The sequence below is a fragment of the Xiphophorus couchianus genome, chromosome 4 (genome assembly GCF_001444195.1).
Source record: "Xiphophorus couchianus chromosome 4, X_couchianus-1.0, whole genome shotgun sequence".
Taxonomy (NCBI): Eukaryota; Metazoa; Chordata; class Actinopteri; order Cyprinodontiformes; family Poeciliidae; genus Xiphophorus; species Xiphophorus couchianus.
In genome coordinates, this window is record NC_040231.1 from 3,650,117 (window position 1) to 3,665,636 (window position 15,520).

The 15,520-nt window shown below is 43.2% G+C and overlaps 1 protein-coding gene across 10 annotated transcripts in view; it reads left to right on the plus strand.

Moving 5' to 3' along the window:
* The window catches only part of LOC114143376 (C-myc promoter-binding protein-like), a 71,927-nt gene that overhangs the window by 50,878 nt on the left and 5,529 nt on the right, over positions 1-15,520 (plus strand). For 2 of the 10 annotated variants that reach the window (XM_028015325.1, XM_028015328.1), the window contains 13 exons: positions 2,686-2,793; positions 3,048-3,140; positions 6,628-6,735; positions 6,855-7,004; positions 8,602-9,677; positions 10,015-10,228; positions 10,313-10,416; positions 10,936-11,111; positions 11,560-11,721; positions 12,550-12,730; positions 14,037-14,291; positions 14,372-14,489; positions 15,208-15,234. In XM_028015325.1, the coding sequence (XP_027871126.1) occupies positions 2,686-2,793; positions 3,048-3,140; positions 6,628-6,735; positions 6,855-7,004; positions 8,602-9,677; positions 10,015-10,228; positions 10,313-10,416; positions 10,936-11,111; positions 11,560-11,721; positions 12,550-12,730; positions 14,037-14,291; positions 14,372-14,489; positions 15,208-15,234 (2,772 nt within the window). Of the gene's footprint in view, positions 1-2,685; positions 2,794-3,047; positions 3,141-6,627; positions 6,736-6,854; positions 7,005-8,601; positions 9,678-10,014; positions 10,229-10,312; positions 10,417-10,935; positions 11,112-11,233; positions 11,309-11,559; positions 11,722-12,549; positions 12,731-14,036; positions 14,292-14,371; positions 14,490-15,207; positions 15,235-15,520 lie in introns of those variants that run through there. The other 8 variants (XM_028015329.1, XM_028015330.1, XM_028015331.1 and 5 more) reach the window with 6 other exon arrangements.

Sequence of the window (15,520 nt, forward strand, 5' to 3'; positions counted from 1 at the left end):
CTTCAAGACTTTTTCATATTTTAAAAATATCTAATTCATATACTGAATTAATTAAATAAGAAATAAATGCATGTTAAAATAATCTAAAATATTTTTTGTAATTTTTAATTGTTAAATTTTTTTTATTTGTATCTTTTTTACTTAAGCATGTCAAAATAAACACAAATAAATTTAGATAATTTTTTTTAGATTTGAGAAATATACATTCTTTATAACAAAAGTTAAATAAATTAAACAACATATAATTAAAAGCCTGCTGTAATGTTAGATGAACTGAAGCGTCTCTGTTGTTCCTCTGCATGATAATCCCAGCCTGCTAATCCCTGCTTTTTTAAGATCCTCCCTGTTACCGGCCGGCGCTGTGGGTTCCTGACCCGAGTCCGGTTCTGATCCACTCAGAAAGAACCAGTTGCTCCAGTTAAACACCAAACTGAGATTCCCCTCGTTATTCTGAGCTGCTGGTTAAAAGTTTATTTATAAACATTTTCATGAAAGTGTTGGAGCTTCTGGCCTGCTCTTGGTTCTGGAGGATCGACTGGAAGAAACGACAGCTTCATCCAACCGCTACATCCAACCGCTACATCCAAACGCTTCAACCAACCACTACATCCAACCGCTTCATCCAACCGCTACATCCAACCGCTTCATCCAACCGCTACATCCAACCGCTTCAACCAACCGCTACATCCAACCGCTTCAACCAACCGCTACATCCAGCCGCTTCAACCAACCGCTTCATCCAACCGCTTCATCCAACCGCTTCAACCAACCACTACATCCAACCGCTTCATCCAACCGCTACATCCAACCGCTTCAACCAACCGCTACATCCAGCCGCTTCAACCAACCGCTTCATCCAACCGCTTCATCCAACCGCTTCATCCAACCGCTTCATCCAACCGCTACATCCAACCGCTTCATCCAACCGCTACATCCAACCGCTTCAACCAACCACTACATCCAACCGCTTCATCCAACCACTTCATCCAACCTCTTCATCCAACTGCTTCATCCAACCGCATCAACCAGCCACTACATCCAACCGCTTCAACCAACCGCTTCAACCAACCACTACATCCAACCGCTTCATCCAACCACTTCAACCAGCCACTACATCCAACCGCTTCATCCAACCGCTTCCACCAACCGCTTCCACCAACCGCTTCATCCAACCGCTTCAACCAACCGCTTCATCCAAACGCTTCATCCAACCACTACATCCAACCGCTTCAACCAACCGCTTCATCCAACCGCTTCAACCAACCACTACATCCAGCCGCTTCATCCAAACGCTTCAACCAACCACTTCATCCAACCGCTTCATCCAACCGCTTCAACCAACCACTACATCCAACCGCTTCATCCAACCACTTCAACCAGCCACTACATCCAACCGCTTCATCCAACCGCATCAACCAGCCACTACATCCAACCGCTTCATCCAACCGCATCAACCAGCCACTACATCCAACCGCTTCAACCAACCGCTTCAACCAGCCACTACATCCAACCGCTTCAACCAACCGCTTCAACCAACCACTACATCCAACCGCTTCATCCAACCGCTTCCACCAACCGCTTCCACCAACCGCTTCATCCAACCGCTTCAACCAACCGCTTCATCCAAACGCTTCATCCAACCACTACATCCAACCGCTTCAACCAACCGCTTCATCCAACCGCTTCAACCAACCACTACATCCAGCCGCTTCATCCAAACGCTTCAACCAACCACTTCATCCAACCGCTTCATCCAACCGCTTCAACCAACCACTACATCCAACCGCTTCATCCAACCACTTCAACCAGCCACTACATCCAACCGCTTCATCCAACCGCATCAACCAGCCACTACATCCAACCGCTTCATCCAACCGCATCAACCAGCCACTACATCCAACCGCTTCAACCAACCGCTTCAACCAGCCACTACATCCAACCGCTTCAACCAACCGCTTCAACCAACCACTACATCCAACCGCTTCATCCAACCGCTTCCACCAACCGCTTCCACCAACCGCTTCATCCAACCGCTTCAACCAACCGCTTCATCCAAACGCTTCATCCAACCACTACATCCAACCGCTTCAACCAACCGCTTCATCCAACCGCTTCAACCAACCACTACATCCAGCCGCTTCATCCAAACGCTTCAACCAACCACTTCATCCAACCGCTTCATCCAACCGCTTCAACCAGCCACTACATCCAACTGCTTCAACCAACCGCTTCAACCAACCGCTTCATCCAACCGCTTCATCCAACCACTACATCCAACCGCTTCATCCAACCGCTTCATCCAACCTTTATCTTAATGATCTGCTTTACATCTTCTATAAATACGATTTGAATCCAGTAGCAAAAATTATGGATAATAGAAAATAATTAAAGCTGCACAGTTTAAAATACATCCAACCGTCTGTTCATCCATCCATCCATCCAACCAACCAACTGTACGTCCGTCCATCCATCCATCGTCCACCCATCCATCCCTCCCTCCCTCCCTTAAATTCTTGGTGATGTTTTTATCCCCAGCTGGTTTAATCCGGTCCAAAGTTCTGGAGTCGACTCTGATTTCTCTGTTTTGGGTAAATGTGGTGAAGTCCAGGAAGGCGTTTTTTAAGAACCGGCGCGTGGATCGGTGGCGGCGCCATCTTTGTTCACCGGCTTGTTGTTTCTGGGCAGATGGCAGTGATCTGGACGCAGTGAGTCACGGCAGTCTGGACAGCTCTGCCGACCCGAACCCGGCCGAGCAGAGCCCAGTAGAACCCGCTGACGATAGATCTAGCACAGGTACACCTCAGACGCTCGCTGCCGCCGGCAGTCCTCATGTTTCACATCTTTTTTTTTCTTTTCCTCTTCTCCCATTGATGTTTTTGTTAATCCTCCCTTCTTTTGTACTCCGCTCCACTCGTTTTCCTCTTGGTTTCCCTCCATCCCTCCTTCTGGCGCTCGTTTTGTCTGTCCCTCCTCCTCGGCTGTGGTTTCTGCTCTGCTCTGTGCGTAACCCTTCACTCTGGCCCTGCCTGTGCTGCCGTTGCATGCAGTGGGCGGCGGGGGCGACAGCGCGGGGGCCAGGCCCGTGGCGGCCCGCTCTCCCTGGGTGGGCGCTGAGCTCAGAGAAGCCACTCTCCACCCAGGTAAACCTCTCAACCAGCCCGCCTCCTTTATCCTCCTCTGCATCTGTCGGGGGTTTTCTCACTTCTTTTCCAAGTCACTAACTGCGTTTCCATCACAGTTGTGAGCAAATCTTGATCAATAGTTCACACGATAAGTCATTTAAAAATATGCTGGACCACTGTCTTCATCTTCTTCAGCGTTTCTGCCAGTAGTAACATCCTATTGTTGACCACATGACCTGTGTGATGTGAAAAAAGTTTTTCCACTGCAGTTTTGTGAAATACACAAATTTTGATACTGCCAAAAAAATATCCTGGTACAAAAACATTATATTGAAAAACCAAATTGCCGTGTTTCCATTGAGCAAATTTATTTTTGTAATTTCGGTGTGCGCAATCCTACAGTTAATGGAAACCATAGAATTGCTGTTAGCTGTGTTTCTATTAATCATAAAATTGCACAAATTGAAATCAATGGAAACATGAAAATTTCAAAAAATAAAATTTTTCAACATGTTAAAATGACACACAACTTTTTATGATCTGTGTGATGTGATCCTCTTAACACTTCCTGTTGTCTTTTTTGACGTTTCCGCCAGTAGCAACATCTGGTTGTTGATCACCTGACTCGTGATGCGAAAAAAGTGTTTCCCTTGTAGTTTTGTGAAATAAACCAATTTTGATACGGCCAAAAAACCACCTCATCCTAGCACCAAAACTTTTTATCAAAAAATCAGTTTTTCATTTAAATTACGTTAAATTATGAAAATACATTTGTTTAATGGAAACATGGCAATTTTGAAAAATCTCACCAATAAAAAGTTTAGAAGTTAGGATGAGGTGGATTTTTTAAAGATTAGCATGTTTCACAAAACTGCAATGGAAAAAAAAGCATTTATAATCACAAGTCACATGACAAGTTGCTACTGGTGGAAATGTCAAAGAAGACGACAGGAAGTAGTAGGAGGATAATGGTGCTGCATGTTTTTTAACGATTTATCGCATGAACAAACATATTTACGTGTCGTTTTAGTTACATTTCTTATTTAATGGAAACACCACAATTGTGAAATTGTGTTTTTTCACATTAGTGGAATATAGACAAAGTTTTGCTCACATTTGCAATGGAAACGCAGCTTGTCGTGTGATCTGTCATTCCTTTTTCCGACTCATCCGTCTGCTCCTCTCCTGCTCTTCACTCTCAGCCCTGTCAGTGTTTTTGTCTTTGTTAATTATGGCGTGTAATTGCCCAGAGGAATATTCTGTTTGATTATCATTTTAATAATGGAGTCTCTGCGGGCCGCCTGGCTCAAAGAAGAAATGGCTAAACAAGATGGATGTGCAGCTCACCTATTACTTCAGAGCAGAAAATATGTTTTTTTAATTTGTAGCTAAGGCTGGGTGATAGATAGATATTATTGATTAATCTAATTTTTGTTTTTAGAATATTTAATTTTTGGAAAATTTATATTTTTTCACCAATGCTCTCCATGGCTTTCAGAGTCGCGGCCATCTTGTTTTACAGCTTTTACTTATTTGGACTTTGAATTCAAGTCAACTCTACGACAAAATGTAAGCTAAGATTTTTTTTATTAAGAGAACTAAATCATAATATTAGAATAAAGTAATTATTTTATGAGAACTCCAACACAAAATATACCAAAAAAATTTAAATGTGGCATGTCGAACATTTTGTGAAGTTATATTTTAGTTTTACAGTATTTATACTAACTTGCACGTAGACTATATAGTTTTAGAGTTAATACTTAATAGAAATACTGAATCTTTTAATAGATCAGCATCAAATTATTAAGGGTTTAAAATGACTGAGTCGAAGAAAGAACCACACAAACAGAGCTGATCACTTCTAATCTGGATTATTAAACTTTTTTTCCTCAAAACATTTTTTCTCATAATTTTCAGATGTTTTTTCTGGTAAAATTACGACCATATTCTTGTAAGTAAAGAAAATTTCTCATAGGCTGGCTCTAATACTTAATCACAGAAGGGAATATTGAAATAAGAAAAAATGTTTGTGTCATTTCTGTATTAGAAAATAAAGTGAGCAAAAAATTAATTAAAATCGGATATGGTATGAAAAAAGACATTTTATTTTCAATCCAAATCGCCCAGCCCTGCTTGTATCACATAGAAGCTGCGACTCCTCATGGTTAATTTAGATTTGACGATATGAAATCCTCAGACAGACGGTTGCCTTGGGAACCGGAGAGGGTTTTGCTGTCGAATTCATCAGCAGCCGAATAAAAAACATGATTTTCTCGCAGAAACTTCAGCGATCTGCAGTTCATGGGGTTTGATTTTCTTCTTCCACCTCAGGAATCTGCAACCTTTACAAACCAAAGACACGTTTTTCCCCGTTTAGAGCCGCAAATGTTACAAAAGCTTCTGTGACAAAACTAAACATTTTTAATGGACGTCTACTACAGGAAATTTGGTCATTTTAAAAGAATCACCATTTTATTTCTGTTTTTAGGTTTTACAAGTAAGGAAAACATAAAACATTTACAAGAGGACTGATGCATTTTCTTCTATTGTTGGGAAATGATGGAAATAAAAATCATGTTTCCAACATAATGAGGAAAAAAATAACTGATGCTGTGTAGGGCTGGAACGATTAATTGGATTAATTGTGATTAATTGGATTATTGAAGTAATTGTCAAATAATTTAGCAATTGATTAATAGTTAATTGGAGTATACAAACTCTAAAAAAAATTGCTGTTTGCCAAAAGAAAAACATATTCAGAGCAGCAATTATGCAAAAATTATACAAAAAACACAAATATTGTTTTTTGAAAGATGAAAAACTTTTTTCTGTAAATATGTTTTAGCTAGAATTCAGTATTAGCTTTGAACCTTGTGAAAGACTTTTTACTATCAATTATTAATCGGTTAATTCAAAATTTAATGACTTTCTCTACACTGTGTTGATCAGTCAAGCAGAAAGAGCTGAACTATTTCACATGGGTTTTTTTTAGCCCCTTAGCTACAAATAATCAAGCATTTACCATTGGAATATTATGTTTACATTTTAGGCAATTAAAAGTTTATTTTCTTATTTAAAAACAAATCAAATTATTTATTTGCACCTTTTAATGTATTTCTAATAGTAAGCTTAAGGGATTAAAGGAAAAATCTGCATAATGTGCAGGTTTTTTTCCAATTAATCGTCAGAATAGTCAAGAGAATGATGAATTACGATGAATTACAATTCAATGAAAAAACAAATAAAAGAGCTAAATTCTGCTTTTTTTAAGCCAAGTTATTAAGAGCCACTGTGAAAGTTGCAGATCCTTGCTGTGGCTGATTATTTGTCTTTCTTACGAGGAAATTGAGGAAGAAATTTTGTTTTTTGTTCTTAATATTTTTAGATTTGGTTTTTGGTACAGAGTAAAGCCATAGTTGGTCCAGATCTTTTCTATTTTTCTAAATTTCTATTTTTTCTGAGAAATTTGAGCTTGCAGTTGTTTTTCCCTTTGGTTTACCAGGAGATCAGTCGGATTTGGGTTACAACTCTCTGTCAAAGGAGGAAGTTCGTAGAGGCGACGCCGCTCCCCCCGACAAAGACGAGAAGAAGGAGAGCGACTGCAGCTCCTGTCAGTAGTTCATCTGATGCATCTCTCAAACTAAAACATGATTCTTCCTTTCCTCCAGAGGTTTTTTATGTTTTGTTTTTTTTAATCATCCGATCCGACTCTGGTTTTCCCGTGTTCAGTGTCGGAGACTGAAAGCGTGAAGGGCAGCAAGGACTGCCTGCCTCAGCTGGACCTGGAGATCGGCTCCTCCTTCAAGCCTCGAGGAATCGTTCGGAGCAGCTATCCGTACGGGGATTCTGCCCGGAAACCCCGGAGCTCCACCAGCGCAGGTAACTCCGTTGGGTTTATTTCAGTTTTTTATTGCAGAAAAGAAACTTGGAAAAGAAAGAAAGCACAAGCTCTTGAATTCAGGACATAAAACTGAGATCACCGATGTGTGCAGACATTTTGTTTCTGCACACCTCTAACGAATATTATTTCAATCAGGTACATCACTCTCTTTGATTTTTGTAGTTTCTTCCTTATTGTGGTGTTTTTTGCACCTAGTTACAAAATAGAGGCCAATTTTTTCTACTTTCAAAATTGATTTTGGGACATTTTCAATCAATTTTGAAGGAGTTTTCCTTTTAGTCCGGTAGACTCGATTCGATTTGGGAAGTTTCAACGTTTGTTAAATTTTCAGCTTCTCGTTCACACTGCACTGTCAAACCAACCAAACTAGTTGATAAAACCTGTTCTCCTCCTGGCCTGTGGGGGCACTGCACCAAGAACCACTGAATGAAACAACACAAAAACCTCAGAAGAAGACACTGAGTGCAACGTTCTTCTTTACAAAATGTAAACAAAAATGACATGGCGTCTGATTTTAGCAGTTGAAGAATTTCTTTTTTGACTCTGGTAAAAGACCACGAGCTATTTCTCCTGCTAGCACTAGGCACGTTTGCTTTGGTTGTATTTACCCAGAATTCTCTGCTCTGAATTCCACTTCCTGTTTTGGAGCGGCCTTCAGCCCGCTTGGTGTTTACAACAGTTCACCTCAACAGAACTGAAACCTAAATCTGTTGGCGGACCACAGGTTCATAGCCGCTGTTTTTGGTGTGAATGAGAGCATCAAGCATTCACACCAGTTTAGTTCACTTTATGAAACTCCAGTTCGTTTGTCTAGAATGTCCGGTTCATTTGTGGCGCCACCGGCCTCGGCCTCAGCATGAGTCAGGCGGAGACCGACCCTCATAAGATCCCCGAACTGCTGGGAGCCGACGCCAAGATCCTGTCTGGTACCAACTACATCCAGAAGTTGGATGTAGCGTCACATAGGAGGCTTTAATCAAAAAGAGGAGGTGGAGGAACAAAGCTACAGGGATGAAGACAAGACTCCCCAACCGGACCAGAGTTCAGTAGCCAAACCTCGGGCTTGGTTTGGTTTAAGTGATCTCTGTTGCGGTTTGAGTGCATATGTGAATACTAAGCAGTGTGGAGTCTGCTCCAAAACATAAAGTGGACTACAGAACAGAGAATTCTGGGTAAATAAAACCAAAACAAATGTGAGAGAGTAGCGCTAGAGAGGGAATTTGCTTGTGGTCTTTATCCAAAGACAAACGAGAAATCCTACAACCGCTAAAATCTGATGCCACTCCATTTTTGTTTAAATATCTTGAAGAAGGAAGTTGCCCTCAGTGTCTTCTTCAGAGATTTCCTGCAGTGGTTTGTTGGTGCATCGTCTCCACAGGCAAGGAGGGGGCGCTGCACCGAAAAGGGGCACCATGTAAAATCGTTTTACACAGTGAAGGTAAAAGGAAACGCAGCAGCTGAAAATGTAACAAACACTGCGACTTTGGTCCACCATGAATTGAATTAAATGTTATTTTTTAGTCACATCATAACTCTGTTAGCTTCAGCAGCTCTTTTCCTCCTGCTGTCTGCCAGGCCACATCGCTGGCCTCCTCTTTACCACGTCTCTGGATGAGATCGGCGAGGTTCACGCCAACAGCCTGCTGCGGCGACACCGCAGCGCCCTGGAGGAGGTGGTGGGCAGCTCCGGCAGCAGCGCCATTGTGGACTGGCAGACGGCGCGGGCCCGCCATGTGAGCGGCGACACGACGGGCAGCGGCGGCAGCGGCGCCACCGTCCTCGGCCTCGGCATGAGTCAGGCGGAGACCGACACTCAAAAGATCGCCGGGCTGCTAGGCGCCGACGCCAAGATCCTGTCCGTTACCAACTACAGCCAGAAGCGTCACTTAGGAGGCTTTAATCACAAAGAGGAGGAGGAGGAACAAAGCTATAGTGATGAAGATAAGAGTAACACGGAAGCTATTTTTGATTTTGAGGATCTGGACTTGGAGAAGCCAGCTCTGGGGGTCAGACATCTGAAAAAGCCCGTTGAGCGCAGCGCCAGCTATGGCGGCATGAGCTCGGCGGTGCCCAGAGGAGCTGTGACTCGAACCGGCATCGAAACGGGCTTCGACCCGCTCTCCCTGATGGCCGCCGAGTCGCAGATCGCTGCGTACCCGGATGGTGACGAGGCCGGAGCGCCGGGCGCCCGCCGTAATCTGGCCCGGGAGATCGAGCTGTACATGAGCCACCTGGACACGCCGCTGAGCAGCCGCACGTCCAGCTCCGAGCTGCAGGGCCCGGCCAGCCCGCTGCTGCTCCACCCCCACGCCGCCGCCGCTTTCCGGAGGTCCAGTTTGCCCCACGCTGCTCCACTCAGGACCAGCGCAATGCCACGCTCACGCACCTTCCACCAGGCGTCGCCGGCCCGGCCCGCGTCCCGCCAGCGGTTGGTGTCGTCGCCGTCGGGCCGCAGCTCCAGCACCAGCCCCAGCCTCAGCCCCTTCAGGGAACGCCTCGCCTCGCCGTCCTCCTCCGCCTTCGCCCTGGACGCCCTGCTCACCCCGACGCTCGACGTCTTCAAGACCAGCGTGGTTTCTGCTGGGAAGGGCGTGGCGGAGCGGGCCAGCCGCTGGTACTCGCGTTTCGCCACGTCCAACACGCCAACCAAGGTAGAGAGCCTCGATGCTCACCTTTAGTTTTTATGATTAAAGGTACAGAATCTCATAAAATCAGCTTAATCAGAATCAGACCTTCATCAAACCTTTAAAGAATTTCAGCTTTGTGTCTATTCATCCATTTATTTATTCACCCATCCTTTTTATGTTTGGTGATTATAGTTTAAAACCAGTAAAGCAGACTGGGACTGATGGTCTACATGCTGGTTTCTTCTGTGTACCTGAAGGCATCAGAAAGTCTGCGGCTATAAAACAGGGAGCGAGAGAGACGGACACATTTGATCCATCTCTACATCTCTCTCTGTGTCTCTCTCCGTCTCTCTCCGTCCAGGATGGCTTCAGCGACCGTCTGAGCGTTTCCTCCCTCAACGTCGGAGATCCAGACGGCTCCATCCAGGACGAAGGGGAGTACGGGGAGACGGAGCAGCTCGGCGTCTCCCCTCAGAAGAACGGTCCCTCCTGTCCCCACAGGAGTCCCGTCCACAGCCGGGTGGACAGTCCCACTGCTGGACGCAGCCTGGGCAGACCCACGTCTCTTCCTCCTGGTGAGAACTTCCTCTACCTCCGTCTGGATGCTGATCCGAAATGAAAACGGACCCGGACCCTGACAGGTTGTCCCGTGTCTCCAGGTTGTCCTCTGTCTCTGCCCGGGTTCTCTCTGCCGGACAAGTCCGACCTCGGATCGTCACGCTGCACCAGCAACACCAGCATCTTCAACAACTACGCTATGGAGGTAAAACACATAACGACCAGAGGAGGCAGAAACTACAGTGAGAGTAGAAATAAAACATATTTTTACTCAAGTAAAAGTATCCAAGAAATTATTCAGCTAAGAGTAAAAACATATTTGATAAAAAGTCTATTCAAGTACAGAGTAATTGATCAAAGTATCAATCATTTAATATTTAAAGATTACATCATCAGATTGATAAATAAGGTTAAGTGGAAAGTTTGGTATTTTAAGGAGCAAAATGACAATAATTCATACAAGTAACAGAATCTGACAAAAGAAAATGTTTTCCAGTTTCTTTTGATTAAAAAAAAAACTTCTGAAACTTTTAACAAAAACTGCATGTCTGCGTCTGGTGAATGTTTGGTTAAAACATGTTTGTTTTTCATTCAGTGGGTAGAAAATTCAGAAATATTACTCAAGTTAGATTAGAAATACTTCATAGTAAAATTACTGCAGTAAAGGTAGAAAGTACAGCGTAGTTAAAAATACTTCTAAACTATTTATTTTCTCTCTCTGCAGCTGCTGATCTCCAGCTGCTCTCGCTGTAAAACCTGCGACTGCCTGGTTTACGACGAGGAGATCATGGCTGGATGGACAGCCGACGACTCCAACCTCAACACCACCTGCCCCTTCTGCGGAAACCCCTTCCTGCCGTTCCTCAACGTGGAGATCCGGGACATGAGAGGACCTGGGAGGTGAACACTTACTAGCAGGGATCCTTCCCCTCTTTCTGTCAAAATTACATCGTTTTCCAGACTCCAAGTTTCCGTTTTGGAATGAATAGAAAAGTTTACTTTGAATTTATGACTATAAACAGAAGCAGGGAAGGCAGGAGTGGAGAACTGAAAGAGGTTGGGAAGAAGGAAGAAAGAAAGTAAAGAAATAAGATGAGGTGGAGTAAGGAAGTGGGATGGAAGTGAAGTAAAGAAGCATAAATAAAAAGAAGGAAGGTTGAAAAGAGAGGAAAGAAGTGGAAAATGTTGGACTGTATTTGTTTTAAAGGTTAATTGTTGACAATTTTTCCAAATCAAGTATTAAGTGAAGATTTTCAACATTTAATGATAAAATCTACCAGAATATTCACTGTTATGCAGTTTTATCCTGATCATTTAGATGTAAAGGATGAGTTCTGTCCTGTTTCAGGCTCTTCCTGAAGGGCAGCCCGTCCATGGATGACGCCATGACCTCGTCGTACTCCGCCTCCACGGGTCTGGACACGGGGACGTCCACGTTGTCCACGCCGTGTCCCACCACAGCCGTGTTCCCTCCCTCACCCACAGCAGCCGCAAAGGAAACTCCTGGGAGGTACATCCCTGATTCATCCACGTATTTATGCTTAAACTAAATATTTTCAAACTTCAAGTTAAATTTAAAAAAAGCAGTTACACCTGAAACCAAATCAGACTTTAAAACATCAACAGATTTTACGAAACATAACTAGAAAAGCACAAAGAAACAAGGTGCTTAAAAACAAAGAAAATCCCTCACATATCAAAGCATTTTTAGTTTAAACCTGTAATGCAAAATTCACATTTTGCATGTTTTTATTCTTCCATTTGGGTCTCAACTGCTTCTACAAACAACCCAATGCTTAAAAAAACATTTGGTAATGAGTTCATGTTTTCTGGCGTCTGGAAATTGATTTAGTCACAGTACATGGGGACTGTGTTGTTACCTAGCAATGCCAGCCAATCACAGCCCGTTACCTAGCAACGGTTAACCCTACAATGGCTGCTGGAAAAGACGACAGTTTTGTTGTTGATTTACCATCCAGAAACCACTTGCTGCATTCTTGTTGATTGTTCATAAGGCTCCACTAATGCTTTTCAAAGATGTAAGGTTATATAATTACGCATCTGTTGGCAGCCATTTTCCTTGTTCATGTGTAAACGTTGGGTTGGGGGGCAGCAGCAGATTATTTGGGTTTAAAGGGACAAAATATACAGAACTGAGCAAACTGAAATCTCATTATCTAAGAATGATTCTGAGTGAAAAATATGATGAATATGTTTTGAATAGGCCACAGACCTGACCTAACCTGTTCAAGGATCTATATTAGATCACTTTTAAACCAGTGGACTCATGCTGGCTGTTGCAGTGTTGATTTTTTCTGGATTTGATGCGTCTCCTCAGGACTTGGCCCAGCAGGGCTCAAGGCATCAACATCCCCACAGAGCGCCGCCAGGGGGCGCTGTCCTCCGGCGGACCCATGACCCGCAGCGTCAGCGCCTTCGGCCCCATGGAGGAAGAGTCTCAGCTCAGCCACCACCTGCCGACGTCCGGCAGCCTGCCGAGCCATCTGAACGAAGCCGCGGTGCGTCTCAACGCCGACAGGAAACAGAAATGATACGAGACAGAAAGGCAAGACTGAAACGGTTTAGACGTGAGCAGATCGGGGTCAGAGGATGGTGGGAGCAGGAAAAGAGTTTTATCAATGTACACTGCAAAAACAGAAAATATTATCATGCATTTTTGGTATAGTTTCTAACACTTAGAATAAGACAAAACCAACATACAAGTAACTTTCAAGTTAATAATTTCTTAATATTAATGAAGAAGTTCTAGTTCTTTCTCTAGTTACTTCAGTTCTAACATTTTTTCCTCAACATGAAAGTGAATGTTTCACTTTCATGTTGAAAGTGAAACATGAGGAATCTGGCAGTAGAACTACAACTTTATGATGTAAAGCACTTTGAACTGCCTTGTGGCTGAAATGTTTCCATACAAATAAACTTGATTGTTGATTAATTGCATAATAATGCGAGAACAGATTCTAAATAAACCTTAAATTCTAGGAGACATTTAACACTTTAACTGGAAGACATTTAAAATGTTCAAAGCAAATAAACAAAACAACAGAACAGAAACAACAAATAAAATGAATTATGGAGATTAACCTTCAAAAAGAGGCTGGTGGAGCCTAAAGCACCAAACCAAAGACTTTTGTCATCCAGGTTTTGGTAGAAAGAGAGAAATAAAAAACAATGTAAATGGGAATTATCAGAGCTGTACTTAAGAGTAGCACCACTTCAGCATGTTTTCACTCAAGTAAAAGTAAAAAAGCATTTGGTAAAAGGTCTACTCTAGTACTGAGTAACTGATCAAATTATCAGTCATTTAATATTTAGAAATTACATCATCATAGAGACTAAATTATAAAGTTAAGTGGAAATTTTGGTATTTTAAGGACAAAAATGACAAAAATTCATATAAATAACAAAAAATAAGAGAATCAGGCAAAATATTTTTTTTTCCAAATCAGTTTCTTTTGATAAAAAAAACTTCTCAAACTTTAACAAAACTGCAGATGTGTCTGTGTCTGGTGATGTTTTGGTAAAAACATGTTTGTTTTTCATTCAGTGGGTAGAAAATCCAGAAATTTTACTCAAGTAAGAGTAGAAATACTTTATAATAAAATTACTCAAGTAAAAGTAGAAAGTACAGCGTAGTAAAAATAATCCTACAAGCAATTTTTTCCAAAACGTTACTCAAGTAAAAGTAATCAGGTAAATGTAACTAGTTACTACCCGCCTCAGAATATTATTGGGTTTGTTTTAATTTATCATTCGATTAATTGATTAATTGCTTATTGCGATGAATCCCTGTAAATCCGTCACCAGGACCCGCTCAGCATGGACTGGCAGCTCCACAACCCGGAGCCCGTGACGGTGCCGTACCTGAGCCCGCTGGTTCTGTGGAAGGAGCTGGAGAGTCTGCTGGAGAACGAGGGCGACCCGGTGATCACCGAGGCCGACATGGTGGACCACCACCCCATCATCTACTGGAACCTGCTGTGGTATTTCCGCCGGCTGGACCTGCCCAGCAGCCTGCCGGGCCTCATCCTCACCTCTGAGCACTGCAACAGAGACTCCCAGGTCCAAAACGTTTCCTCGCCTCCGTTTGGCTCCCAAAGACCCAGACGAGAGAGTAAAGGAGTGTTTTTGTCCGTCGTCAGGTCCCTCGTCACTGGATGTCCGAGGACAGTAAACATGTTCTGATCCAGATCCTATGGGACAACCTGAAGCTGCATCAGGACCCGGTCCAGCCTCTGTACATCCTCTGGAACACATACAGTGAGTCACGACGCCAACAGGGACTTCTTTGGGTCAATAAGAAACCTGAACCTTCAGAGCCACATAAAGATTGTTACAAAGTCGGCCTTCTATCATCACCCATGAGTTTATCTTTAGTCGCATTGATTACTGCAACAGTGTCTTCACAGAGAATAGACTTCAAATCACTGAATGGCTTAGCACCACAATACATTAAAGATCTGTTGCTGTTGTCATAGCAACCTTTCAGACCGCTCAGGTCTTCTGGTTCCGGTTCTGCTCTGCATCCCCAGAACCAGAACCAAACAAGGAGAAGCAGCATTCAGCTTCTATGCACCACAAATCTGGAACAAACTTCCAGAAAACTGAAAAACAGCCGGAACACTGACTTCCTTTAAGTCTCGACTAAAAACCCACCTGGTTAGAATTGCTATTGATTCATAATAACTGGAAAATTAATCAACATAAGTGATTATTTTTATGATGGCATTTGACAAAATGTAATGTTTATTTCTTGTTTCATGATTTTGTAAAGCGCTGCCTGTTGCTGGAACGTGCTACACAAATAAACCTGACGTGACTCTAATCCTGAACAGAACCTGGATCCAGTTGGTAGAACGATTTCTGGGACATTTCTTCTGAAACTGTGGCAAATAAAGATTTAAACAGGAGTGGAGAAATAAACGGAGGAAGCGCTGCAGTGGCCGCCGGTTAATCCTGCTCTCTTCTCTCCTTCCAGGGCTTAATTGCACTCTGTTGTTAGAGAGTGAGTTCTCCTGCTCGTCCTCTGCTCTGCTCTGCTCTGTGTGCTTTGCTCCATGCGCTGCTGTGATTTCTGTGCAGACTCGGCCTCTTCCTGTCGTAGTTTCAGTGTTTTGATGGTGAACCGTATTCCCGCTTCCTGCTTCTGTTTGCATCTCCTGTGACTGTCCGCTTCATTCGTCTCGTCGTTTTTCTGCAGCAGCATAACGAAGGAAGTCACTGTTGGTCTTTAGTGGGTTTTTAATGGGACGTTGGCTGATGTTTCATTCATTTTTCTGATTTAAAATGCA